This window comes from Gigantopelta aegis, chromosome 12, assembly GCF_016097555.1.
Source record: "Gigantopelta aegis isolate Gae_Host chromosome 12, Gae_host_genome, whole genome shotgun sequence".
Lineage (NCBI taxonomy): Eukaryota > Metazoa > Mollusca > Gastropoda > Neomphalida > Peltospiridae > Gigantopelta > Gigantopelta aegis.
Genome location: NC_054710.1, coordinates 24783793 through 24811292, shown reverse-complemented (window position 1 = coordinate 24811292; position 27500 = coordinate 24783793). Strand labels below are relative to the sequence as shown.

At 38.4% G+C, this 27500-nt stretch overlaps 2 protein-coding genes across 4 annotated transcripts in view; both read left to right on the top strand.

Moving 5' to 3' along the window:
- Window positions 1-27500, top strand: part of LOC121386897 (BTB/POZ domain-containing protein 6-like) — a 104292-nt gene that overhangs the window by 23593 nt on the left and 53199 nt on the right. The window lies entirely within an intron of this gene.
- On the top strand, window positions 10337-19491 carry LOC121385911 (BTB/POZ domain-containing protein 3-like). The gene is made up of 2 exons (XM_041516702.1): window positions 10337-10654; window positions 18324-19491. Exons 1-2 carry the CDS (start codon window positions 10374-10376, stop codon window positions 19489-19491), a joined length of 1449 nt encoding a protein of 482 aa, XP_041372636.1. The 5' UTR covers window positions 10337-10373.

Here is a 27500-nt window from a genome sequence, read left to right as displayed (position 1 = left end):
GCAGCGAATTTTTTCTACAAGACAATGTTAAATGTTACCAAATGTGTGAATCCATTAACGGAATATTAATAAATCAATGTGTTCTAGTGGTATCGTTAAACAATAAAAACTATTTTTGGTACATGTTTATACAGTGATCATATATGCTGTAGTTGTTGTGTTATTGGTGTTTTTTGTTTTTGTGTTTTGTTGTTGTTGTTCTTGCTATGTTTGTTCAATTAAGTTGTAAAGACCTACATATACATTATGTCACGTGTTTATAGCATTATCCACCGTTGTAGGATACATCAAAACATTGGAAGGAATATCCCGCAGAAGAAGTGAGTAGAAAAACAAACACCAAACAACGACATTTGGAGTAATACACGCACACACACACACACGCACACACATTGACACACACACACACACACATACACACACGCACGCACACACACACAAACGCACATACTCACGCATATACACACATCACACACGCACATACACTGACACACGCACATACAAACACCACACACACGCACACACGCACACACACCACACACACCACACACACGCACACACACCACACACACACATACACACACCACACACACACACGCACATATATACACCATACACACACCACACACCACACGCACCAACCCTGGTTAGATAGGGTCGGACCTTGATGGGTTTCACTGTGTATACACACACGCACGCACACACACACACACATACATACATATATACATACATACATACATACACACAAAGTCACACACACAGACACACACATACAGGCAAGGACATACAGGCGTACATCCATACATACATACACACGCACACTCACGCAAACACACACACTCACGCACACACACACACACACGCATACATATACACACACACAAACATATACATACACACTCGCGCGCACGCACGCACACACACGCAAATTCACAAACACACACACATACATGCATGAATGCACAAACACACGCACGCACACACACATATTAACACACACATACACACACGTACAGACACACACACACACACATACGCACACACACAAACACACGTACATACACACTCACACATACACGCACGAACACACACACACACATACACACACACACACACTAACACACATACACACACGTACAGACACACACACACACACACACACACACACACACACACACACACACACACTCACAAACAAACACACCTGGTCGATCATAGCGCTGAGTTAATTTTAACTGTAGACGGTTAGTATGTCCTTAGTTGATCTCATCGCTATGGTCGCTTCGTGTAACGGTGGCCCGGCACTTGACTAACTGTGGTGATATATCGATCAGTCGATTTCCTCATGAATATTCAACAGACACTCTCTGCTTAACGACGGTCCCTGTCAACTATCTAAACTCTGCATTGAAAGCCAGTGTAACAAGCGTCCCTGGTAACGTAAACACAGTACCTGTAGGTCGATCAAATTTGAAGAAACATTTCCAAGGCGAATTTGTGATATTGATGGTAAGTTTAGATTTACTTCAGTCTAATTTATTAACACAGTGTAATGTTTCTTCTTTTAACACCGTGAAGGTTTTTCTTGTTTTGTTTTATCGGAATGTTAAATGAATAACAGAAATCACAAGTTGGCGATGCGGTTTCTATTTTCCTTTCCAACATGAAACATTGTTTACAACGCGGTTATACATATACTAATATCGGTGAGTGACACACAGGTCTCCAGGTAGAGTTGACATTGTGACTGAGAACCTCAAAGGTCAAACAGCAGATCTACCCCCCCCCCCCCCCCCCCCCGTTGTCTCCCGTTAGGTATCTATTTCAATCTCCCCTTCGGTCTCACTTTCTATTTCCCTTAGGTCTCTCTTTCAGTCTCCCCTTCGGTCTCACCGGGGGGGGGGGGGGGGGGGGGGGGGGGGTTACGTTTAAAACCCATAGTGTCTTTGGTTGCTGCAATTAGTCTGATTGCCAGCCTCTAATTAAGTAACTATTAAGTTATTCATTCATTTCAATTTATTTTCCTGCTTATATCCAATGAAGGTTCAAGCACGCTGTCCTGGACACACACATCAGCTATCTTTGAACGGCAGAGTACTCGGGCTAGTATGTATGCATGTATATAATGTCCGTCTAGCTCTTGAACGGCAGAGTACTCGGACTAGTATGTATGCATGTATATAATGTCCGTCTAGCTCTTGAACGGCAGAGTCCTCGGGCTAGTATGTATGCATGTATATAATGTACGTCTAGCTCTTGAACGGCAGAGTACTCGGGCTAGTATGTATGTATGTATATAATGTCCGTCTAGCTCTTGAACGGCAGAGTACTCGGGCTAGTATGTATGTATGTAATGTCCGTCTAGCTCTTGAACGGCAGAGTACTCGGGCTAGTATGTATGTATGTGTATAATGTCCGTCTAGCTCTTGAACGGCAGAGTACTCGGGCTAGTATGTATGCATGTGTATAATGTAGCTCTTGAACGGCAGAGTACCCTGGCTATATAATGTCCGTCTAGCTCTTGAACGGCAGAGTACTCGGGCTAGTATGTATGTATGTGTATAATGTCCGTCTAGCTCTTGAACGGCAGAGTACTCGGGCTAGTATGTATGCATGTGTATAATGTCCGTCTAGCTCTTGAACGGCAGAGTACTCGGGCTAGTATGTATGCATGCGTATAATGTCCGTCTAGCTCTTGAACGGCAGAGTACTCGGGCTAGTATGTATGCATGCGTATAATGTCCGTCTAGCTCTTGAACGGCAGAGTACTCGGGCTAGTATGTATGCATGTATATAATGTCCGTCTAGCTCTTGAACGGCAGAGTACCCTGGCTAGTACGGCTATATAATGTCCGTCTAGCTCTTGAACGGCAGAGTACTCGGGCTAGTATGTATGCATGTATATAATGTCCGTCTAGCTCTTGAACGGCAGAGTACTCGGGCTAGTATGTATGCATGTATATAATGTCCGTCTAGCTCTTGAACGGCAGAGTACTCGGGCTAGTATGTATGCATGTATATAATGTCCGTCTAGCTCTTGAACGGCAGAGTACTCGGGCTAGTATGTATGCATGTATATAATGTCCGTCTAGCTCTTGAACGGCAGAGTACTCGGGCTAGTACGTATGCATGTATATAATGTCCGTCTAGCTCTTGAACGGCAGAGTACTCGGGCTAGTACGTATGCATGTATATAATGTCCGTCTAGCTCTTGAACGGCAGAGTACCCTGGCTATATAATGTCCGTCTAGCTCTTGAACGGCAGAGTACTCGGGCTAGTACGTATGCATGCATATAATGTCCGTCTAGCTCTTGAACGGCAGAGTACTCGGGCTAGTACGTATGCATGCATATAATGTCCGTCTAGCTCTTGAACGGCAGAGTACTCGGGCTAGTACGTATGCATGTATATAATGTCCGTCTAGCTCTTGAACGGCAGAGTACTCGGGCTAGTACGTATGCATGCATATAATGTCCGTCTAGCTCTTGAACGGCAGAGTACTCGGGCTAGTACGTATGCATGCATATAATGTCCGTCTAGCTCTTGAACGGCAGAGTACTCGGGCTAGTACGTATGCATGCATATAATGTCCGTCTAGCTCTTGAACGGCAGAGTACACGGGCTAGTACGTATGCATGCATATACTGTCCGTCTAGCTCTTGAACGGCAGAGTACACGGGCTAGTACGTATGCATGCATATACTGTCCGTCTAGCTCTTGAACGGCAGAGTACTCGGGCTAGTACGTATGCATGCATATAATGTCCGTCTAGCTCTTGAACGGCAGAGTACTCGGGCTAGTACGTATGCATGCATATAATGTCCGTCTAGCTCTTGAACGGCAGAGTACTCGGGCTAGTACGTATGCATGCATATAATGTCCGTCTAGCTCTTGAACGGCAGAGTACTCGGGCTAGTACGTATGCATGCATATAATGTCCGTCTAGCTCTTGAACGGCAGAGTACTCGGGCTAGTACGTATGCATGCATATAATGTCCGTCTAGCTCTTGAACGGCAGAGTACTCGGGCTAGTACGTATGCATGTATATAATGTCCGTCTAGCTCTTGAACGGCAGAGTACTCGGGCTAGTACGTATGCATGTATATAATGTCCGTCTAGCTCTTGAACGGCAGAGTACTCGGGCTAGTACGTATGCATGTATATAATGTCCGTCTAGCTCTTGAACGGCAGAGTACTCGGGCTAGTACGTATGCATGTATATAATGTCCGTCTAGCTCTTGAACGGCAGAGTACTCGGGCTAGTACGTATGCATGTATATAATGTCCGTCTAGCTCTTGAACGGCAGAGTACTCGGGCTAGTACTATGCATGTATATAATGTCCGTCTACTCTCTGAACGGCAGAGTACTCGGGCTAGTACGTATGCATGTATATAATGTCCGTCTAGCTCTTGAACGGCAGAGTACTCGGGCTAGTACGTATGCATGTATATAATGTCCGTCTAGCTCTTGAACGGCAGAGTACTCGGGCTAGTACGTATGCATGTATATAATGTCCGTCTAGCTCTTGAACGGCAGAGTACTCGGGCTAGTACGTATGCATGTATATAATGTCCGTCTAGCTCTTGAACGGCAGAGTACTCGGGCTAGTACGTATGCATGTATATAATGTCCGTCTAGCTCTTGAACGGCAGAGTACTCGGGCTAGTACGTATGCATGTATATAATGTCCGTCTAGCTCTTGAACGGCAGAGTACTCGGGCTAGTACGTATGCATGTATATAATGTCCGTCTAGCTCTTGAACGGCAGAGTACTCGGGCTAGTACGTATGCATGTATATAATGTCCGTCTAGCTCTTGAACGGCAGAGTACTCGGGCTAGTATGTATGCATGTATATAATGTCCGTCTAGCTCTTGAACGGCAGAGTACTCGGGCTAGTATGTATGCATGTATATAATGTCCGTCTAGCTCTTGAACGGCAGAGTACTCGGGCTAGTATGTATGCATGTATATAATGTCCGTCTAGCTCTTGAACGGCAGAGTACTCGGGCTAGTATGTATGCATGTATATAATGTACGTCTAGTTCTTGAACGGCAGAGTACTCGGGCTAGTATGTATGCATGTATATGCGTACAAACATACTGTGTATATTATAATGTACGTGGCATTGCATATATATATATATATATATATATATATATATATATATATTTATATATGGATGTGTGTATTTATGCACGTGTGTATACAGTGGCGTAGCGAGTGAGGGGGTGTGGCGGACACGGGGTCATGCCCCCAATCAGACATTGTTTATTTTGTTTAATATATTAAATTTTATAAATATTTCATACATGCATAGTGTGGTTTATCCCCCACCCCAAATAGTGAGTTGTCACCTCATCCACCCCTAATTTAAAACCTTGGCTACGTCAGTGTGTGTATACGTGTATATGTGTTTTTCTATGTGTGTATGATTCGTGTGTGTGTGTGTGTGTATGTGTGTTTGTGTATGTGTGTATGTGTGTGTGTTTCTGTCCGTATGTGCGTATGTGCGTATGTGCGTGTGTGTATGTGCGTATGTGTGTATGTATGTGTGCGTGTGTGCGTGTGTGCATGTGTATGTTTGTGTATGCGTGTGTGTGTGTGTGTATGTGTGTGTATGTGCATATGTGTGTGTATGCGCGCGTGTGTGTGTGTGTGTGTATGTGTGTGAATGCGTATGTGTGTGTATGTGTGTATGCGTATGTGTGTATGTGTATGTGTTAATGCAAGGGAAATCTCAAGATGTCTGGGGAGGGAGTTTCTTGAGCGACAGACGTATCGGGGTTTGTTCAAATTAAATTATTTCAAAATGTCTAGTATTGGTCATGTGATTGGCGAGGGGGTGTTGACTCCGTGCTGAATGTCATAGATATGTGACAATGTTCTCTAATTCGCCGTTGATGTTTGAGATATTTTCTACGTATTTCTGATTAAATAAGTTGCAGGCAACTTAATACGTGCATAATGTTTTCAACCACAGTTTAAATCAATATATGCAGGTGACTTAATAAATGCACTATGTTTTAACCACCGTTTAAATCAATATATATGCAGGCGACTTAATAAATGCACCATGTTTTGTAACGACAGTTTAAATTAAATCAACATATACTGTGATAAGACTTCGCAATTTGTTGACTTCGATTTTGAGATTGCTCATAACATTATTTTCACATATTCTAAATTAATTAAATATGGTAAAGTATCATGCAGCCAATGTTTTGCATATTTTCAAGACGAAGAAGATATATGTCATTTATTAGTGTATTGTAATCAACTTTATGATTTAATTTCTATTTTTCATGAACTAGTAATTTATATGTTTAAGGACACTGGTTTATTCTAAATTATCTAAATACGGTAAAGTATCATCTAGCCAATGTCCTGTCTATTTTAAAGAATAAGATATATGACATTTATAGTTGTATTGTGATGAACTTTATGATATAAAATCTATTTTTCATGAACTATGTATTTATATGTTCAAGGCCACTGGTTACTCGTTAGAATTGTTAAACAATTGTTGCTTTTCGGGTGTTATTTCAAAATACAAAACTGCTCAAATGAATTCATCAATGCTTTACTCTCGATATATAGAATATCAATGTTCAAGAAACGTTTAATAGCGGAATGAAGAGCTGTAAATATTGACATTGTTAAGATTTAAACGCATGATATGCGTCAGTGTTCTTGAATAATTTTAAAACAATATGACTTTCAAAATAGATTTTCTGCATTTACTAATAAATATATTAAAAAAGCAAAATATTCTTGATCTAAATAATAAAGAATTACTTTTTTTCAAATACCCACTTGAAAACTAACATTTTGTATTTAGTATTTGTTTAAAAAAAATCACATTATCTTATAAGATCGATATCTCTTAAGTTTCTTCTAATGTTCGCGTGTGTCTGTGTGAATGTGTGTGAGTCATTTTGTTATTTTTTGTGATAAATGTGAGAGTGATTCTATGCGTGAGTATGTGTGGTTATGTGTGAGTCATTTTGTTATTTTTAGGTATAAATTTTATGTATATCTCCAATATTGGTTTTGACAAATAAAAAAGTGTTAAAATCCCATCGGACTTGTGACTGGTAGGTGCGGGGTTCGCATCCCACCTGAGGCAATGGGGGATTTTTCAAGCCAGTACCGACTCCAACCCAGAGTGAGTGCACCGCTAGGGTCAATGGGTAGGTGTAAGGCCACATATACCGAGTTTCACTCACTTGACTGGTGCGATTATGGGTGTGGCTCCTGAGTGTTTGACCCCACATGGGGTATGACTACCCAGCATGCACTGCAGGTTTGGTGTATCCCGGGCTCGGATGATACCGAGATAGCTCAACTGACAGCAAGCATGGAGCACGGCTCTGTCAAGTAGTCCTATACTGAAATGGAAATGCTGCCGCTTCTCCATTCATCTCATCATCATCCATGTTTGTAATGTCCACACACAAAATAAGTAAGTAAATAAATAAATAAGAACAAATTAAAAGAAAGGCGGCATGATAAATGTAGCACATTCTTTAACCAAAATTTAAATTAAAATACACCAGTGGCATAGTGAATGTACCGAAATACTGCGGCTTCACTATTCATCTCGTCATCATCCATCCGCTTATCGAGTGGGACGGGGGAGTCGGGTCATGTTTTCTCGATAATTATATTTTAAAACGTCCTCGTGATATAGAGGGAGGGGTCGACCTATGGCCCCCTCGGTACACGTGCCTGTTGTCTGCACACGTGTGTTTGTGTGTCTGTGCATGTGCGTGCGTGCGTGTGTGTGTGTGCTTGTGTGCGTTTGTGTGTGTGGGGGGGTGTTTCAGGCGCGTGTGCAGGGATTTTTGTAGGAGACCTGGTCTTTTAAGGTGCGCGAGTGCGATCGCGCTCGTACAGCGCACGTAATTTCAATCTGGCGATTGAGAAAAATAACGCACGGTACACTTAACAAACAGTGCACGTAAAATAATTTTGTATAGTGATTGCCATTATTTACCATATGTAGCTGATAGAACGATCCGTTTAATAATACCTGAAAAATGTGACGTGAACGGTAGCGTTCATGCAACATTTTAATATATATATATATATATATATATATATATATATATATATATATATATATATATATATATTCTTTATTCCTCTTAAAGAGAGCTGTAACAACAAAACAACATATATACAGATATACATACAAAGAAATAAACAATTACAGCACAGAGACAAAACAAGTACACATATTAGTGATAACTACAGAGAGAAAGAAAAGAAAACGATTTTCAAAATAAACATATAATATTAAATGCATTTTACAATTGTACGTGTACACGAGGTGTACCCTTTTGCTGTGTATATATGAATTCTACGACAATCTCAGCGTATGATTTTGTGGTATCTTTATCTAGGTCTAAGGACGGATTGCAAGATAGTAATTGGGTAATAAACGCCTCGTCTGAAAGATAATGCAATTCTGTGTTTAGCTCAATTGGACCAATATCTAAGATTGAACACCAAAAGTCATCTCTGGTTTTAGATAAATACTGACAGCTAAGTATAACATGTATAAGAAGATCTGAGTAATGTATATGATTGGTACTTATCTTTGCTATATAATGCGGAAATCACTTGTTTAATAGACATATTCGAAGACGGACCAGTCCGATCAAACTCCTTTGCCTATTTAATTTATTATTAATTAGAAACAGTCTACTTTTGTAAGATAATAAATCACAACGTCTGATAAGGCTAACTCATATAGTTATGGAAAACATGGAATTGAATTAAACAGTGGCTTCTTAGCCTACACAAATGAACTCGCAACGGAAATGCAGAGAAGTCGGTAAAATTGTCTCGATTAGTTCATAACTTTTAGCCTAAAACGCTTACGTGAGGTTCCGAATATGGCAAGCGTGTAACTTTCTACTTGCTTTAAAAAAAGAAATGCAATTTAGACAAAGACAACTCAAAAGTAAACGAATAATACAAAGAAGGAAACGATATGTAGGAACAGACATAGGTATCGTTTACAAAAAAGTTGTTTTTTTAACGTCTATTATTTATGATCATAGCTGACTATTTAATTTCTGTTTGTTTCAATACGTTTGTTATAAAGTCACCGACCAGGTGACTGGAAGATGATTTGATGCGCGCTATTCTGTGGCATTTTGACCAATCAGAGCCATCGGGGTCAGATTAGTTTTACTCTTGGAACTCTAGCTGGTCAACTTGACAACTTGTTACGCATTTATGTTGGTATCTAAAATTATGGGGTTTTTTTTAGATTATCTTTATTATGGCATCCTAAGTTTGGAATATAATTCTTTGTAATGACATATTTTGTTGGAGTTTGCATATGTTGGTGTTTTTTTTTTTATTAAGAACATTGGGACAGTTTTAGATCAATAACGTAACGTTGACTTGACATAAATGTCAGAGCCGTTCGTAACTGGTAGTGGTAGGTCAACTAACGTGTTACAAAATGTTGAGGGAGGGAGATTGGTTGGGTAATTGTTGAATTAAAAATGCCACGTGAATGCCAATGCTCCAACCGACCCTCTCAAGTGAACTAATTGTAGGCCTACGTTTAACAAGTTATTTAAAACATAAAAAAAAAAAATATGAGGGATCTAATTCAGTCAGTAGTGCACACCTGAAATGCTTGGGTTGTAGTTCTAATTGAACAACCACCTCAGAACCAATGGGTTTTCCCATCCCAACTATCCTAATCATGTTCGTTGTACATAATAATGAAATTCAAGACAAGTTGATTCCTGCACATATTTAGCTGTCCGTTCATCAAACCATCTAACACTGAAAATGTATCTATAATTGTAATTATCAGAATAGTACATATTGTAATTAAAAAAAAAAAATTGTCTGCATTAGTGTATGTCATAATTATATTCCATAGCAATGCTCCTGAAATTTTTAAATAACTCCATTCCTGAAAGTGAAAAGAAGTCAGACTACACTAATGAACCAAGCAACATAAAATTAGAAGAAAACATTATTTGTTTATTAGTTCATTTTTTGCAACATATGTCTCTACATTTACATGCACCAATTACTTCATAAATTAGCAATGCTTTGTTTTTGCTCACCTTAGCATTTTGATGAGTGCAATTTTTTACTCGCCTAAGCGTTTTGAGTTATACAATTTTCACTCGCCGTGGTTTTTCAAACGCCCAGGACTGTGGAAGAAGAATCGGGAACGTTTTTTTTTTTTTATATGAGAAAAATTACCCCCCCCCCCCCCCCCCCACACACACACATGAGAGCCTGTACGCGTATGCATATGAGCGTAACTGAGATTGTAACGGATGTTTAAACCAAATTGAATAACTTTTTTTTTTTCTCAGCACAAATGGCAACCAAAGAATCCAAATCTGAAGTCCAATCGGGATATGTTGACAACTGGCAGAAAGGAAAGTCAGTCATAGAGAGTCTCGGATATTCACTGGAGGAAAAAATCTTGTGCGACGTCACCTTCATAGTGGGAGAAAACCGGAAGCGGATACAGGCTCACAGGTTGATACTCAGTCTGCGTAGCTGTGTCTTCATGGCGATGCTGACCGGTCCTCTGGCGGAGCAGGATGACATTGAAATCCCGGATATTGATTCTGAGGTTTTTGATCAATTTTTAAGGTAAAGAAAACATCTTTATAACAAATATACATATTTAAAAAAAATAAAAAAATAAATAAAATAAATAAAAAAAATAAAATAAAAATAAATAAATAAATAAATAATAATAATAATAATTTAAAATTCCTTACTAGTTCTAATCAGTGCTATGCTGCTGATATGTAATTCACTACGGTTTCCTGTGGAATTGTACAGTTTTATTAGGGTCATTACGGTTGTGGTGAGGAGTAAGTATGACGATAGCACGGTACGTCACACCACTTGCAGTGGCGGATCCAGAAAATCCATTTAGGGGGGCCCCAGTGACTTTGGGGGAGGTTTGGAGGGGTATCGTAAAAATATGAAAATTAATAAATAATAAAATGATAACAACTATCGCAAAATTTAGGGGGGCGGACCCCTGCGCCCCCCCCCCCCCCACACACCTCCTAGATCCGCCTCTGACTTGCATATTATTTGTTTTCGGTGTCTATGATAATCTTACAATACTCTTTACATATTATATGGATGACGTAGACAAACGCTAATCAGGATTAACGGACATTTAATCTTAGGACGATACAACTGTCGACAAAACACGAAGTACACGTTATTAAATAGTATTTACGCGGAATGTTTTTATATGTTGGCATTGAACTCACGAGGCTATAAACAAGGGTGAAAGGCACATTTATATGTGTGTGTGTGTGTGTGTGTGTGTGTGGGTGGTGTGTGTTGTGTGTGTGTGTGTGTGTGTGTGTGTGTGTGTGTGTGTGTGTGTGTGTGTGTGTGTGTTTGTATGTATGTATGTGGGTTAATCTTCTCCAATGTCAACTTCCTGTAAAAGATATTTTAATTACCAATGTTGGAGATGATTACCATAGTCTAATATATTTTGGAAAGAAGGGTTTAATTCATTCATGGTATAATTCATTAATTTTAATTAACAATAAATGCATTTATTACACAAGTTGGAATGTATTAGGAATTGCTTACTAATATACATGATATGTTTGATATGGGTGGACATTTATTTAACTATGATACGTTTTGTGATTTTTATGGTTTTCGTCCTTTTATCTTTGATATATTTCAAGATGGCATAAGGAAATCAATATTGAAAGAGACTATGCTTGGTGGAAGACTGTTAACACTATAGTGTTTAATATGACAAAAGATACTAAATTAATATGGTTTCAACGAATAATTTCAAAATTTGATAAGAACACCCCAATTTTTTAAATCCTTAGAAGTCAAAATAAAATTGTATTATAATTTAGAAAAAAGCTGCATATTGTAATAAGAATAAATACGAGAAATGTATTAAGAAATGGAAGTTATGGAATCATACTTTTCAGCAGGCTCAAACCTGATAGTTCTGGACTAGGTAAAAACAGAAAATGATTTAGTGTGTTGACTTTTTTCATAAACAAGGAAAAAAAGAAAGAAAGAAATGTTTTATTTAACGACGCACTCATCACATTTTATTTACGGTTATATGGCGTCAGACATATGGTTAAGGACCACACAGATTTTGAGAGGAAACCCGCTGTCGCCACTACATGGGCTACTCTTCCGATTAGCAGCAAGGGATCTTTTATTTGCGCTTCCCACAGGCAGGATAGCACAAACCATGGCCTTTGTTGAACCAGTTATGGGTCACTGGTCGGTGCAAGTGGTTTACACCTACCCATTGAGCCTTGCGGAACACTCACTCAGGGTTTGGAGTCGGTATCTGGATTAAACATCCCATGCCTCGACTGGGATCCGAACCCAGTACCTACCAGCCTGTAGACCGATAGCCTGCCACGACGCCACTGAGGCCGGTAAACAAGGAAAAACTGCATCACAAAAGACTGAAAAGAAAAAAACCCTTATATATAGTAACCTTTTGTATAACAAGCTTAGTATATGGTGAAAATCTCACAAGTGTGTATTGACTTATATTCTACTTTTTCTGCAATGTGTAAATGTATGTGTGGCACTATAATACTGGTATATTGTGAAAATGGTGCGGAAAATGCAAATACAAAAAAAAGAAAAAAGAAAGAAATATTGAATAGGTATGTAATAAATGCGAGAATTTTGTAAAGCTATATGAAGGAAATGTAAAAACAAAATTAATAATAACCAGAATATTAACAAATGTATCGATTTGCCAATCAATGTTTTTGTCTTAATTTCATTTGTAACTTGCTTGTGATGTTGATCACTTTACCAAATGTCCTTTTCAATGTTTATTATAACATTGTTAAACAATAATATTGTTATATAGGTTAGCGGGCTAATACATTTTCGTTGGTTCTGGTCCGGCGGGCTAGTGAAATATTTTCCATTTCTAGACACCTTTTTTACCGTTATTGCGCTTCATATCCATTTTGTTTTAAATCTACAATTGTTTAAATTACATTTTTATATATTTTTTTAAATACGACCAGATGCATTTGTAGTCATAAAACTAAAAAAAAACAATCAAGCAACAATGACTTCAATAATTAGCTTGCAATAAGTTACAATGGAGATAATTGAATCATGAACGTGTTCACATAAAAGGGATATGATTTATATTTTTCACAGTGAAAGTATGCCTTTCCACGGAATATCACTTTTATGTTTTAAATAGATCTATGTATGCCATAGCAATGTATATATTAACACATATTCTGAACTACCCCAAACCATTTCCTGTCGTGGATGGAGGAACCGACATGGTTCGGCACCTGCGCCCACGACAAGCGTGCGCTACAACAGCTTGCTCTGAATGTGCACGTTAAGCTCTATGGCCTGGGGTGACCTACTAGTTAAGATGCTTCTATTTGTTTATGTTTAATAGAAGTCACTTTGGCTGAGTGGATAAGGCGATGGGTCGAAATCTACCAATTGACACTTGGTGTTTTTATATATTATATTTAAAATAGTGTTCTATTTTTAGGTTCTTGTACACAGACGTCATATCTATTGATGGTAGAAATGTGATAGGTTTGCTGTATGCTTCTAAAAAGTACGACATTGTTGATATGGAAAACAAATGCCTGACATATATTGAGTCATCTTTGTCATCACATGATGTCTGTTTTGTGATGGAACACGCACACTTGTACAATGTACAAGGATTGTACAATGACCGAGACTTGATGAAGAAAACCCTGGCATATATTTGTAAAAATGCCAAAGCAGTTTTAAAATCTGACAGTTTCTGTGATCTCTGTCACGACTGTTTTGTGAAGGTTATAGAGGCAGATCATCTAAAAGCCAGCGAGGAGTCTGTTTTTGAAGCTTCCATCGCCTGGAGCGAGACAGAGTGCAGACGACAAGGAAGGGAGGTAACTCCAGAAAACAGACGCATCGTTATTGGTGAGAGTATGCATCTGATTCGGTATTCTAAAATTAACCCCAAATATTTTGTGCAGAAAGTATCGCTGTCAAGTTTGTTGACGGAAGCTGAAGAAAACAAGATCCTTAGATCTTTCATCGTTCAAAACCAAGATGTTTCACCATTTAAATCACATCACAGACTCGGTACACACAAAACAAAAGTTGCAGTTAACAGATTTGATAACATATGCTATGCAAACCAAAAGTGTTACTATTGGGAAGAAAATACTGTTTTTGAAAGAATACGCTATGTGACACAACGGCATCGGTATCCCTGTGTCTTTTACGAAGGAATAACGTTTGGTTTGAACGCCAGCGCAGAACTACAAGGGTTTCAGTTTTATGGCTACTTACAGTCTTCGGATCCTTCTTCTGTGATCTACTCCGTCATGGCTTCTGTATGTGATACTTCAACAGATGACGTAATACCTGGTTCAGAAATAAAAAAAGAAATTTCGTCCAGTAATGTCGTCTACGATGTAGACTTCCCCAGTCCCATCCAGCTTGCTCGGGACAGAAAATACAATTTAAGTGTGACAATTACAATGCCGCAACAATTCACAGGGTGTGAAGTGGTAAACTGTGTACAGGGTGCAGACGGAAAATCAGTTGTAAGCCACGGATCGTTTACGTGTTCGTTCTATGACCATAAGAAATGCAAACATCTTAAAAGAGACAATCGCACTAGTGTTCTAACTGGACAGATACCGGGTTTAAAATTCTTGCTGTAATAATCCAGGTCAACAGAGTTCAAGAAACAATTTGGTTCAGCAGTATCAGACACACTATGGATCCTTAATACCAGATACAACCTGGTTTCTCAGTATCAGACACACTGTGGATCCTTAATACCAGATACAACCTGGTTTCTCAGTATCAGACACACTATGGATCCTTAATATCAGATACAACCTGGTTTCTCAGTATCAGACACACTATAGTTCCTTAATGTCAGGAATAGCCTGGTTTCTCAGTATACGACACACTGTGACTCCTTAGTGTCAGGAATAACCTGGTTTCTCAGTATCAGACACACTATGGCTCCTTAATATCAGGGATAACCTGGTTTCTCAGTATCAGACACACTATGGCTCCTTAATATCAGTAATAACATGGTGTCTCAGTATCAGACACACTATGGCTCCTTAATATCAGACATAACCTGGTTTCTCAGTATCAGACACACTATGGATTCTTAATATCAGACACAACCTGGTTTCTCAGTATCAGACACACTATGGATCCTTAATATCAGACACAACCTGGTTTCTCAGTATCAGACACACTATGGATCCTTAATATGAGACACAACCTGGTTTCTCAGTATACGACACACTGTGGCTCCTTAATATCAGGGATAACCTGGTTTCTCAGTATACGACACACTGTGGCTCCTTAATGTCAGGAATAACCAGGTTTCTCAGTATCAGACACACTATGGCTCCTTAATATCAGGGATAACCTGGTTTCTCAGTATCAGACACACTATGGCACCTTAATATCAGTAATAACATGGTTTCTCAGTATCAGACACACTATGGCTCCTTAATATCAGACATAACCTGGCTTCTCAGTATCAGACACACTATGGCTCCTTAATATCAGACATAACCTGGTTTCTCAGTATCAGACACACTATGGATCCTTAATATCAGACAGAATCTGGTTTCTCAGTATCAGACACACTATGGATCCTTAATACCAGACACAACCTTTTTCTCTCAGTATCAGACACACTATGGATCCTTAATATCATACACGACCTGGTTTCTCAGTATCAGACACACTATGGATCCTTAATATCAGACACGACCTGGTTTCTCAGTATCAGACACACTATGGATCCTTAATATCAGACATAACCTGGTTTCTCAGTATCAGACGCACTATGAATCCTTAATGTCAGGTCTCTCGGTATCAAAGACAATATTGTTCCGAATATCGGACACAAACTGATTTATCAATATCAGAAGCAATGTGGATCCTTAATACCAGATACAACCTGGTTTCTCAGTATCAGACACACTATGGATCCTTAATATCAGATACAACCTGGTTTCTCAGTATCAGACACACTATAGTTCCTTAATGTCAGGAATAGCCTGGTTTCTCAGTATACGACACACTGTGACTCCTTAGTGTCAGGAATAACCTGGTTTCTCAGTATCAGACACACTATGGCTCCTTAATATCAGGGATAACCTGGTTTCTCAGTATCAGACACACTATGGCTCCTTAATATCAGTAAAAACATGGTGTCTCAGTATCAGACACACTATGGCTCCTTAATATCAGACATAACCTGGTTTCTCAGTATCAGACACACTATGGATTCTTAATATCAGACACAACCTGGTTTCTCAGTATCAGACACACTATGGATCCTTAATATCAGACACAACCTGGTTTCTCAGTATCAGACACACTATGGATCCTTAATATGAGACACAACCTGGTTTCTCAGTATACGACACACTGTGGCTCCTTAATATCAGGGATAACCTGGTTTCTCAGTATACGACACACTGTGGCTCCTTAATGTCAGGAATAACCAGGTTTTCTCAGTATCAGACACACTATGGCTCCTTAATATCAGGGATAACCTGGTTCTCAGTATCAGACACACTATGGCACCTTAATATCAGTAATAACATGGTTTCTCAGTATCAGACACACTATGGATCCTTAATATCAGACATAACCTGGCTTCTCAGTATCAGACACCCTATGGCTCCTTATATCAGACAGATCCGCCTCTGACTTGGCATATATTTGTTTTCGGTGTCTATGATAATCTTACAATACTCTTCACATATTATATGGATGACGTAGACAAACGCTAATCAGGATTAACGGACTTTAATCTTAGGACGATACAACTGTCGACAAAAACACGAAGTACACGTTATTAATATATTATTTACGCGGAATGTTTTTATATGTTGGCATTGAACTCACGAGGCTATAAAACTGGGTGAAAGGCATATTTAGTTGTAAAAAAGACAACTTTATATTTAAGACAAGTGAATTTGTTTATGTTGGTTTTTGTCATTCATATATATATATATATATGTATATATATATATATATATATATATATATATATATATATATAATATATATATATATATATATATATATATATGGGTTACTCTTCTCCAATGTCAACTTCCTAAGAGACATATTTTAACTACCAATGTTGGAGCTGATTACCATAGACTAATGTCTAATATATTTTGGAAAGAAGTGTTTAATATTCTGGCAAACTATCAACATAAAGCTGAATCACCCGAAGATGACATACCATCTGAACCATTATGGTATAATTAATTAATTTTAATTAACAATAAAAGCATTTATTACAAAAGTTGGAATTTATTAGGCATTACTAATACACATGATATGTTTGATATGGGTGGACATTTATTTAACTATGGTACATTTTGTGATTTTTATTGTTTTTGTTCTTTTACGATTTTTGAAGAATTAAAAGCTGCAATACTAAACAGATGGCCCCATCTTTCCACCCCCCCCCCCCCCCCCCCCCAAAAAAAAAAAAAAAATATATTGTGAAAATGGCGGGGAAAATGCAAATACAAAAAAAAAAAAAAGATTGAATAGGTATGTAATAAATGCGGGATATCACTTGAATTTTGTAAATCTATTTGAAGGAAATGTAAAAAAATAATAATAATAATTAAAAAAAAAAAATAATAAAAAAAAACACCACTTAATTTTTAACCAGACTATTAACAAATGTACTGATTTGCCAATCAATGTTTGCGTCTTAATTTCATTTGTCACTTGTTGTCGATGTTGATCACTTTACCAAATGTCCTTTTCAATGTTTTTGTCAATATATTATAATATTGTTAAACAATAATATTGTTATATAGGTTAGCGGGTTAATAAATTTCCGTTGGTTCTGGTCCGGCGGGCTAGTGAAATATTTTCCATTTCTAGACACCTTTTTTTTTTTACCGTTATTGCACTTCATATCCATTTTGTTTTAAATGTACAATTGTTTTAATTACATTTTTATATTGTTTTAATACGGTCAGATGCATTTGTAGTCTTAAAACTAAAAAACGATCAAGCAACAATGACTTCAAGACAAGCGTGCGCTACAACAGCTTGTTCTGAATGTGCACGTTTTAGCCCTATGACCTGACGTGACCTACCAGTTAAGCTGCTTCTATTTGTTTATGTTTAATAGAAGTCACTTTGGCTGAGTGGATAAGGCGATGGATCGAACTCTCCCAATTGACACGTGGTGTGTTTATATATTATATTTAAAATAATGTTCTATTTTTAGGTTCTTGTACACAGACGTCTTATCCATTGAAGGTAGAAATGTGATAGGTTTGCTGTATGCTTCTAAAAAGTACGACATTATTGATATGGAAAACAAATGCCTGACATATATTGAGTCATCTTTGTCATCACATGACGTCTGTTTTGTGATGGAACACGCACACTTGTACAATGTACAAGGATTGTACAATGACCGAGACTTGATGAAGAAAGCTCTGGCATATATTTCGGAAAATGCCAAAGCAGTTTTAAAATCTGACAGTTTCTGTGATCTCTGTCACGACTGTTTTATGAAGGTTATAGAGGCAGATCAGCTAAACGCCAGCGAGGAGTCTGTTTTTGAAGCTTCCATCGCCTGGAGCGAGGCAGAGTGCAGACGACAAGGAAGGGAGGTAACTCCAGAAAACAGACGCAGCGTTCTCGGTGAGAGTATGCATCTGGTTCGGTATTCTAAAATTAACCCAAACTATTTTGTGCAGAAAGTATCGCTGTCAAGTTTGTTGACGGAAGCTGAAGAAAACAAGATCCTCAGATGTTTCATTAATAGAAGCCAAGATGTTTCACCATTTAAATCAAATGACAGACTCGGTACACACAAAACAAAAGTTGCAATTAACAGGTTTGATAACATATCCTATGTGAAACAAACGTGTTACATTGTGAAAGACATACATGCTTTTAATAGTTTATACTCTCTGAAACAACGACGTCCCTGTACATTTTACGAAGGAATAACGTTTTGTTTGAACGCCAGCGCAGAACTACAAGGGTTTCAGTTCTATGGCTACTTAGAGTCTTCAGATCCTTCTTCCGTGACCTACTCCGTCACGGCTTCTGTATGTGATGCTTCAACGGATGGCGTAATACCTGGTTCAGAAATAAAAAACGAAATTTCGTCCAGTAATGTCGTCTACGATGTAGACTTCCCCAGTCCCATCCAGCTTACTCGGGACAGAAAATACAATTTAAGTGTGACAATTACAATGCCGCAACAATTCACAGGGTGTGAAGTGGTAAACTGTGTACAGGGTGCAGACGGAAAATCAGTTGTAAGCCACGGATCGTTTACGTGTTCGTTCTATGACCATAAGAAATGCAAACATCTTAAAACAAGCAATCGCACTAGTGTTCTAACTGGACAGATACCGGGTTTAAAATTCTTGCTGTAATAATCCAGGTCAACAGAGTTCAAGAAACAATTTGGTTCAGCAGTATCAGACACACTATGGATCCATAATATCAGGGACAACCTGGTTTCTCAGTATCAGACACACTGTGGATCCTTAATATCAGATACAACCTGGTTTCTCAGTATCAGACACACTATGGATCCTTAATATCAGATACAACCTGGTTTCTCAGTATCAGACACACTATGGAGTAATATCAGACACACTATGGCTCCTTAATGCCAGGAATAGCCTGGTTTCTCAGTATACGACACACTGTGACTCCTTAATGTCAGGTATAACCTGGTTTCTCAGTATCAGACACACTATGGCTCCTTAATATCAGGGATAACCTGGTTTCTCAGTATCAGACACAATATGGCTCCTTAATATCAGACACAACCTGGTTTCTCAGTATCAGACACACTATGGATCCTTAATATCAGACATAACCTGGTTTCTCAGTATCAGACACACTATGGATCCTTACTATCAGACACAACCTGGTTTCTCAGTATCAGACACACTATGGATCCTTAATATCAGACACAACCTGGTTTCTCAGTATCAGACACACTATGGCTCCGTAATGTCAGGAATAGCCTGGTTTCTCAGTATACGACACACTGTGGCTCCTTAATATCAGGGATAACCTGGTTTCTCAGTATACGACACACTGTGGCTCCTTAATGTCAGGAATAACCTGGTTTGTCAGTATCAGACACACTATGGCTCCTTAATATCAGGGATAACCTGGTTTCTCAGTATCAGACACACTATGGCACCTTAATATCAGTAATAACATGGTTTTTTCTCAGTATCAGACTTCAACTATGGCTCCTTAAAATCAGACAAGAAATTGGTCCAGTAATGTTGTCTCGGATGTATACTTTCCCATCAGCTTGCTCGGGAACACTATGGCAATCCTTAATATCAGACATAACCTGGTTTACTCAGTATCAGACACGGACTATGGATCCTTAATATTAGACAGAATCTGGTTTCTCAGTATCACTACACACTATGGATCCTTAATACCAGACAAGAACCTTTTTGGTTCAGCAGTATCAGACACACTATGGATCCTTAATATCATACACGACCTGGTTTCTCAGTATCAGACACACTATGGATCCTTAATATCAGACACGACCTGGTTTCTCAGTATCAGACACACTATGGATCCTTAATATCAGACATAACCTGGTTTCTCAGTATCAGACGCACTATGAATCCTTAATGTCAGGTCTCTCGGTATCAAAGACAATATTGTTCCGAATATCGGACACAAACTGATTTATCAATATCAGAAGCAATGTGGTTTCTCAGTATCAGACACAGTCTGGTTCCTCGATATAACTAGCAATCTGGTTTCTCAGTATCAGAGACAATATTGTTCCTGAATATCAGACACAAACTGGTTCCTCAATATCAGAAACAGTATGGTTCCTCGGTAACACAGACAATCTTGATTCCTGCGATATTAGACGCTATTTGGTTCCTCAATATTGAAGAAAAGTTTGTAAACGCTGGAACTGTCATGCCGATGCTTACTACATGTGTAGTTCTGTCTCTAGATCTTCGTGTCCTGCTTAACGATTACTAGTAACAATGCAGGTGAAAATGCTTACCTTAGCTTTTATAGCAGTTTGCCTTTCATTCCACATAAGTATGACGTAGTAGAGTTTCACTGTAATTATTACAAAAAAAAGAGAATTTTTTTTAATTTAAATTGAAGCGTACTGTAGAAAGACGTTATGAGATTGGGTGTTGGCTTAAAACATAATAATGATATTTTTATGACATTTGACATTAATCAGTTTCAATACTCTATATAAAGAGTAAAATACCAATTCCTGGGTTCACTTCACATCTAAGTAGACTAGATACCAGCGCCGACTTTAACATGCTCTCCCATGGGTTTGGTCTACGGCACATATTACACATTTGACATATTTTTAAAGCTATTTTGTTTATTACATTTGTAGGGCGTATGTATATGACTTTACCTTTAAAATGTTTTTTTTTTATTAATGAATGATCAATATTTAAGTAGATGTGCACAATATAGTTTTTATATGCTTGTGGTTTTCAACCAAATTATTAGCATTACTATCGATAAACTCGACCAGGAACGTGTCAGAACAAACCCTGAGCTCAGTTTTCGAGTTCAATAATAAATTGTAGTTGACCAAAAAAACACAAAAAACAAACAAAACAACAACCCACCACCAACAAACAAACAAACAAAAAAACAATAAGGGCGGGACGTAGCCCAGTTGTAAAGCGTTCGTTTGATGTGCACTCGTTTTAAGATTTCTTCCCATCGGTGGGCCCATTGGGCTATTTCTCGTTCCATCCAGTGCACAACAACTGGTATATTATAGGCCGTGGTATGTGCTGTCATGTTTGTGGGGTAGCGCATATAAAGGATCCCTTGCTTTAAATGGGAAAATGTAGCGGGTTTCCTCTCTAAGACTATGTGTGTCAGATTTACAAATTATTTGACATCCTGTAGCTGATGATTCTTAATCAATGTACTCTATTGGTGTCGTTAAACAAAACAAACCTTTTTATATTATATATTTACCATATTAAGACTATTATGAATTTTGTTTATTACATTTGTAGAGCTTGTTTGTACGACTTTAGCTTCAATCGCTTCTATTAATGATTTATGTATCAATATATGAGTGGATGTGCAGAATATTGTTTCCATATTAAAATATGTAGTTAAACACAGTGTGCTTGTGATTCCCAACCAAATTATTATTAGCATTACTATCGATAAACTCGATTAGGAACGTTTGAGTATAAACCCTGATTTCAATTTTCTATTTTGATAATAAAGTGTAGTTGACAGAAACAATATGTCTATAATACAATAGGAGCGGGACGTAGCCCAGTGGTTAAAGCATTCTCTTGATGCGCGGTTTGTCTAGGATTGATCCCCGTCGGTGGCCCATTAGGCTATCTCTCGCTCCACAGCTGGCCGTGGTATGTGCTATCCTGTCTGAGGGTTGGTGCATATAAAAGATTCCTTGCTAATAATAGCAAAAATGTAGCGAGTTTCCTCTCTAAGACACTAATATAATGTTTAGGATATCGACAGGTTCACAGAGCATAATGCCAAATACACACCGGTCTACGTTTGTTTGTTTATTTGTTTTTGTTCGCTTTTTTCCTTTTGTTTTGTATATTTTGCTTTTTGTTATTTGTTTCTGTGTGTTTGTTGTTTATTCGTTTGTTTGTGTCGGATTCTTGAATGGTTGTTGTTGTTGTTGTTTGCTTGTTTGTTTTGGTTTGATTTGTGGGGGTTTTTTGTTGTTGTTTTGGGGTTTTTTTTGAGAGGGGGTAGCCATTGTTCTTTTTTTCTTTTCTTTTTTTTTTCTTTTTTTTTAAACGTTTTTCTTTTTTCTTTTATTATATTTGATTTATTCTTGGTTGTTATATGTTAGATTTACCCTTGTTCTTATCTTCAATAGACGATGATTCATAAATCAATGTACTCTAGTGGTGTTAAACAAATATATTAAATATTTCCCATATCATTAAGACGTTCATGTATTTTGTTAGTTACAAATATAGTGATTGTGTATGTGAATTGTGTATATTAAATATTTCCCATATCATTAAGACGTTCATGTATTTTGTTTGTTACAAATATAATGATTGTGTATGTGAATTTATCTTTAAAATGCATCTATGCACGACTGATCATTATTTGAGCAGAATATTTATTTTATATTACAATATGGAGTTGACCACAGATGTTTGTGATTCCCAACCAACTTATTATTAGCATTACAATCCAGAATCTCTATTAGGAGAATTTGAGAAAACACCTGCTTTCAGTTTCGAATTGGATAATGAATTGTAGTTGGCAAACACAACATGTCTGTAATACATTAGGACACGGCCCAGCGGCTTGGTGTGCGGTTGGTTTGAGATATGTTTCCGTCGGCGGGCCCATTGGGCTATTTCTTGTTCAAGCCAAGGCATCAAAAGTAAAGTTTGCTTTATTTAACTTTTGGACTTCAGATATATGGTCATTCTGACACTGTTTTTTAGAGGAAATCCGTTGTCGCCACATAGGCTACTCCTTTACGACAGGCAATAAGAGTATCTTTTATTTGCGCTTCCCACAGGCAGTATAGCACAAACCATGGCCTTTGTTGAACAAATTATGGATCACTGGTCGGTGCAAGTGGTTTACACCTACCCATTGAGCCTTGCGGAGCACTCACTCGTGGTTTGGAGTCGGTATCTGGATTAAAAATCCCATGCCTCGACTGGGATCCGAACCCAGTACCTACCAGCCTGTAGACCGATGACCTAACCACGACGCCACCGATGCCGGTAGCCAATGCATCACGACTGGTATATGAAAGGCCGTGGTACGTGTTATCCTGTCTGTGGGGTGCTTCATATAAAATATCCCTTGCTACTAATAAAACAATATGTCAAAATGATCAAAATGTTGGACATCCAATAGCCGATGATTAATAACTCAGCGTGCTCTAGTGGTATCGTTAAACACAACGAACTTTAACATTAACATTGCATCAGGCCTATTTAAAAATGTCCGATCATTTTGATCACGTTGATACCTTCCTGATGCCGTAAGGTTCGTTTGACGCTCGTGTTCAGTCGATCACGGTAAACACAGAAACCACACACACACACACACACACACACACACACACACACACACACACACACACACACACACACACACACACACACACACACACACACACACACACACACACACACACACACACACACACACACACACACACACACACACACTGCATAAAACTATGAAATCCATAAAGAAAACCTACACGGCAGCGTCCATTTTTTGTGATGACGACTTAATACAGGGCCCAATTTCACAACACTCTTAATACTGGACCCAATTTCACAAAACACTTAATACAGGACCCAATTTCACAAAACACTTAATACAGAGCCCAATTTCACAAAACACTTAATACAGGACCCAATTTCACAAAACATTTAACACAGGGCAAAATTTCACAAAACACTTAATATAGGGCCCAATTTCACAAAACACTTAATACAGGACCCAATTTCACAAAACACCTAATACAGGGCCCAATTTCACAAAACACTTCATACATGCCCAATTTCACAAAACACTTCATACAGGGCCAAACTTCATAAAACACCGTACACCTAAACGTAAATCTACAGCTAAACCACAGTTTGTATTACTATTAACGTACAACGAATATAGGTGAAAATAGATGTTAAACACATGAATACGTATGACCGGTATAACTGGTAGTCGCAGGCGTAAACTTGTCAAGTTGACTCCTAAAGTGGGTACTATGCTGTTGAGGACTGGCTTTCTCCTAAAACGTTTGTTTTGTTTAACGACACCACTGGAGCACATTGATTAATTATTCATCAGCTATTGGATGTCAAACGCTTGGTAATTGTGACTCGTTTTCATCGGAGGATACCAGCTGAATTTGTCCTAATGCAGCAAGGGATCATTTATATGCACTTTCCCACAGACAGGAAAACACATACCACGACCTTTGACCAGTTGTGGGGACAGACGTATCCCAGTGGTAACGCGCTCGCTTGATGCGCGGTCGGTTAGGGATCGATCCTTGTCAGTGGGCCAAATGGGCTATTTCTCCAGTCAATGCAACACGACTGGTACATCACATGTCGTGGTATGACGCTATCCTGTTCATTGGATGGTGCATATAAAAAGATGCCTTGCTGCTAATCGAAAAGAGTAGCCTATGAAGTGGCGACAGCGGGTTTCCTCCCTCAATATCTGTGTGTTCCTTGACCATATATCCGACGCCATATAATCGTAAATAAAATGTGTTGAGTGCGTCGCTAAATACATCATTTCCTTCTTGACCATTTGTGGTGCACTAGTTGGAACGAGAGAAAAGCCAATCAGTTGAAAGGATTCACCGAGGTGGTTCGATCCTGCGACGCAAGCACCTCAACTGAGCTAAATCCCGCCCCAGGCTATCTACAAGGTTGTCGTGTTTTGTGGGGGTATTCCAATGTATGCCCAGCACACCCTGATCACATATGAGAGAGACTGAGAGAGAGAGAGAGAGAGAGAGAGAGAGAGAGAGAGAGAGAGAGAGAGAGAGAGAGAGAGAGAGAGAGAGAGAGAGAGAGAGAGAGAGTGGGAGAGACAGAGAGAGAGAGACAGATAGACAGACACAGACAGACAGAGATAGAAACATAGAGTAAGAGACGGAGAGATGCCGAGACAGCTCACTTGACGGCAAACGTGGAGCACGACCCTGACAATTAGTCATATATCTAAACAGAAATACTGTGGCTTCATGGTCCATGTGTGTAATGTCAAAAAGATAGAAGTATTTGTATCTATGATAAATGTTTGTTGCGTCTTAAAACATAATGTCTTCGTGTGCCATCGCACATGGGAGATAACCCTGAGCTGACTGAATTCGCATGCAGTTCACGACCAAAACAAGGCTGGTAGATACAGGGTTCACAGCCCAATACCGGCTCCCACCCAGAGCGAGTTTTAACGTCTCAGTTGGCAGGTGTAGGGTCACTACGCCTTTCTCTCTCACTAACCACTAACAATTAACAACTAACCCACTGCCCAGATAGTTGAGGTGTGTTTCCAGGACAGCGTACTTGAACCCTAATTGCATATAAACACGAACATAAGTTTAACAGACATCAGACGTGTTTGCTTTTGTTTCGACGATGATGTTGTTGGTTTGTCTGAATCATATTTTATTGCATATAATATACAACAGGATTGGGCACAAGTTATTCAACTTACGAGACCCTCAAATATTATAACATATTAAAATTATTACTACAAATATTTGAAACAACGTAAATACAAAAAAAATCAAGCAAGACAAATTAACAGTGCAGATGAAGTGAAACCGGAAGAAAGAATACAATAGATATTCAGAACAAAGTTAATACATATAATATCAAGCAAAATAGATTTGTAGTGTGAATAAAGTGCTATTTTTTTTTTTTGAAAAACGGGGAAATTAAAGTAGTTTATCTTTCTAATTAGATGGCGCGGCTTTGACCCTGGGATAGTTGGTAAGTTCCGCACATTTTGATATACTTTTATCGAGTCATAATTTATTTATCTAATCATTTTTTAAAACATATTTATTTATTGAATATTTCTGTGTGCTTAATTTATTATTGAACACAATGAAATATTTGCTTGTTTGTGTCGTTTCTTGATGTGGTTCTACCGTTTAGTAGTAACGTGAGGTTTATTAGTACAAATGTACTTAAACAGTCTAATAGATGTTGCTGGTTATAAAGTTTACATTGAAAGAAGTAATGGAAGCTGCTCTCATAATGATACCCACATTTGCAGGATGCATCTGTAACTATTCCACAGCGATATGAATTATCATTTCAAATACTACAAGCGTGCCTTAATCGTGTATGTAAGATATTTTCCATTCAATTTCTACACAAGTGGAACGAAGGCACCTTGTAACCTTTATGTGCAACTATTGTTTTAAAGGTTGAAATTTGCTCACATTTTCTACTTTCTAATGGCAAGGCGTCCCACTGATCAACAGTCGAATGAAAACAGGATAGTTTTAATATATTAGTTCTGGCAAACGGAACAGATATATCGTTTTGGTTTCTTAGTCTATAATGAACACGTTGCTCTACCCTAGGCGGAATGCAGTGTGTTAAAATGTCAGGAGCCATTCCATTAAGTATTTTAAACATAGTACATTTTTGTTTTGCCTTTCGACGTTCAGAAAGGGTAACTAAACCAGTTTCTAAGTATAGAGCATTTCGTGATGCAAACAAAGGTAGACCTGTTACTATTCTTGCAGTTTCAAGTTGAACTTGTTCTAGATGTTCCTCGTCTAAAACAGAGCATCCGTCCCACACTTTAGATGCATATTCCAGTACTGGACGTATTTGCTGTAGTGGTGGCGTTAAATAAATTAAACTTTAAAGTTTGCGCAATGACT

Excerpts from the sequence above, each read along its gene's own strand:
- LOC121385911 (XM_041516702.1), top strand. The coding sequence starts at position 10,374 with ATGGCAACCAAAGAATCCAAATCTGAAGTCCAATCGGGATATGTTGAC. Across the intron at positions 10,655-18,323 it reads GTTTTTGATCAATTTTTAAG|GTTCTTGTACACAGACGTCT; the intron begins GTAAAGAAAACA and ends TTCTATTTTTAG.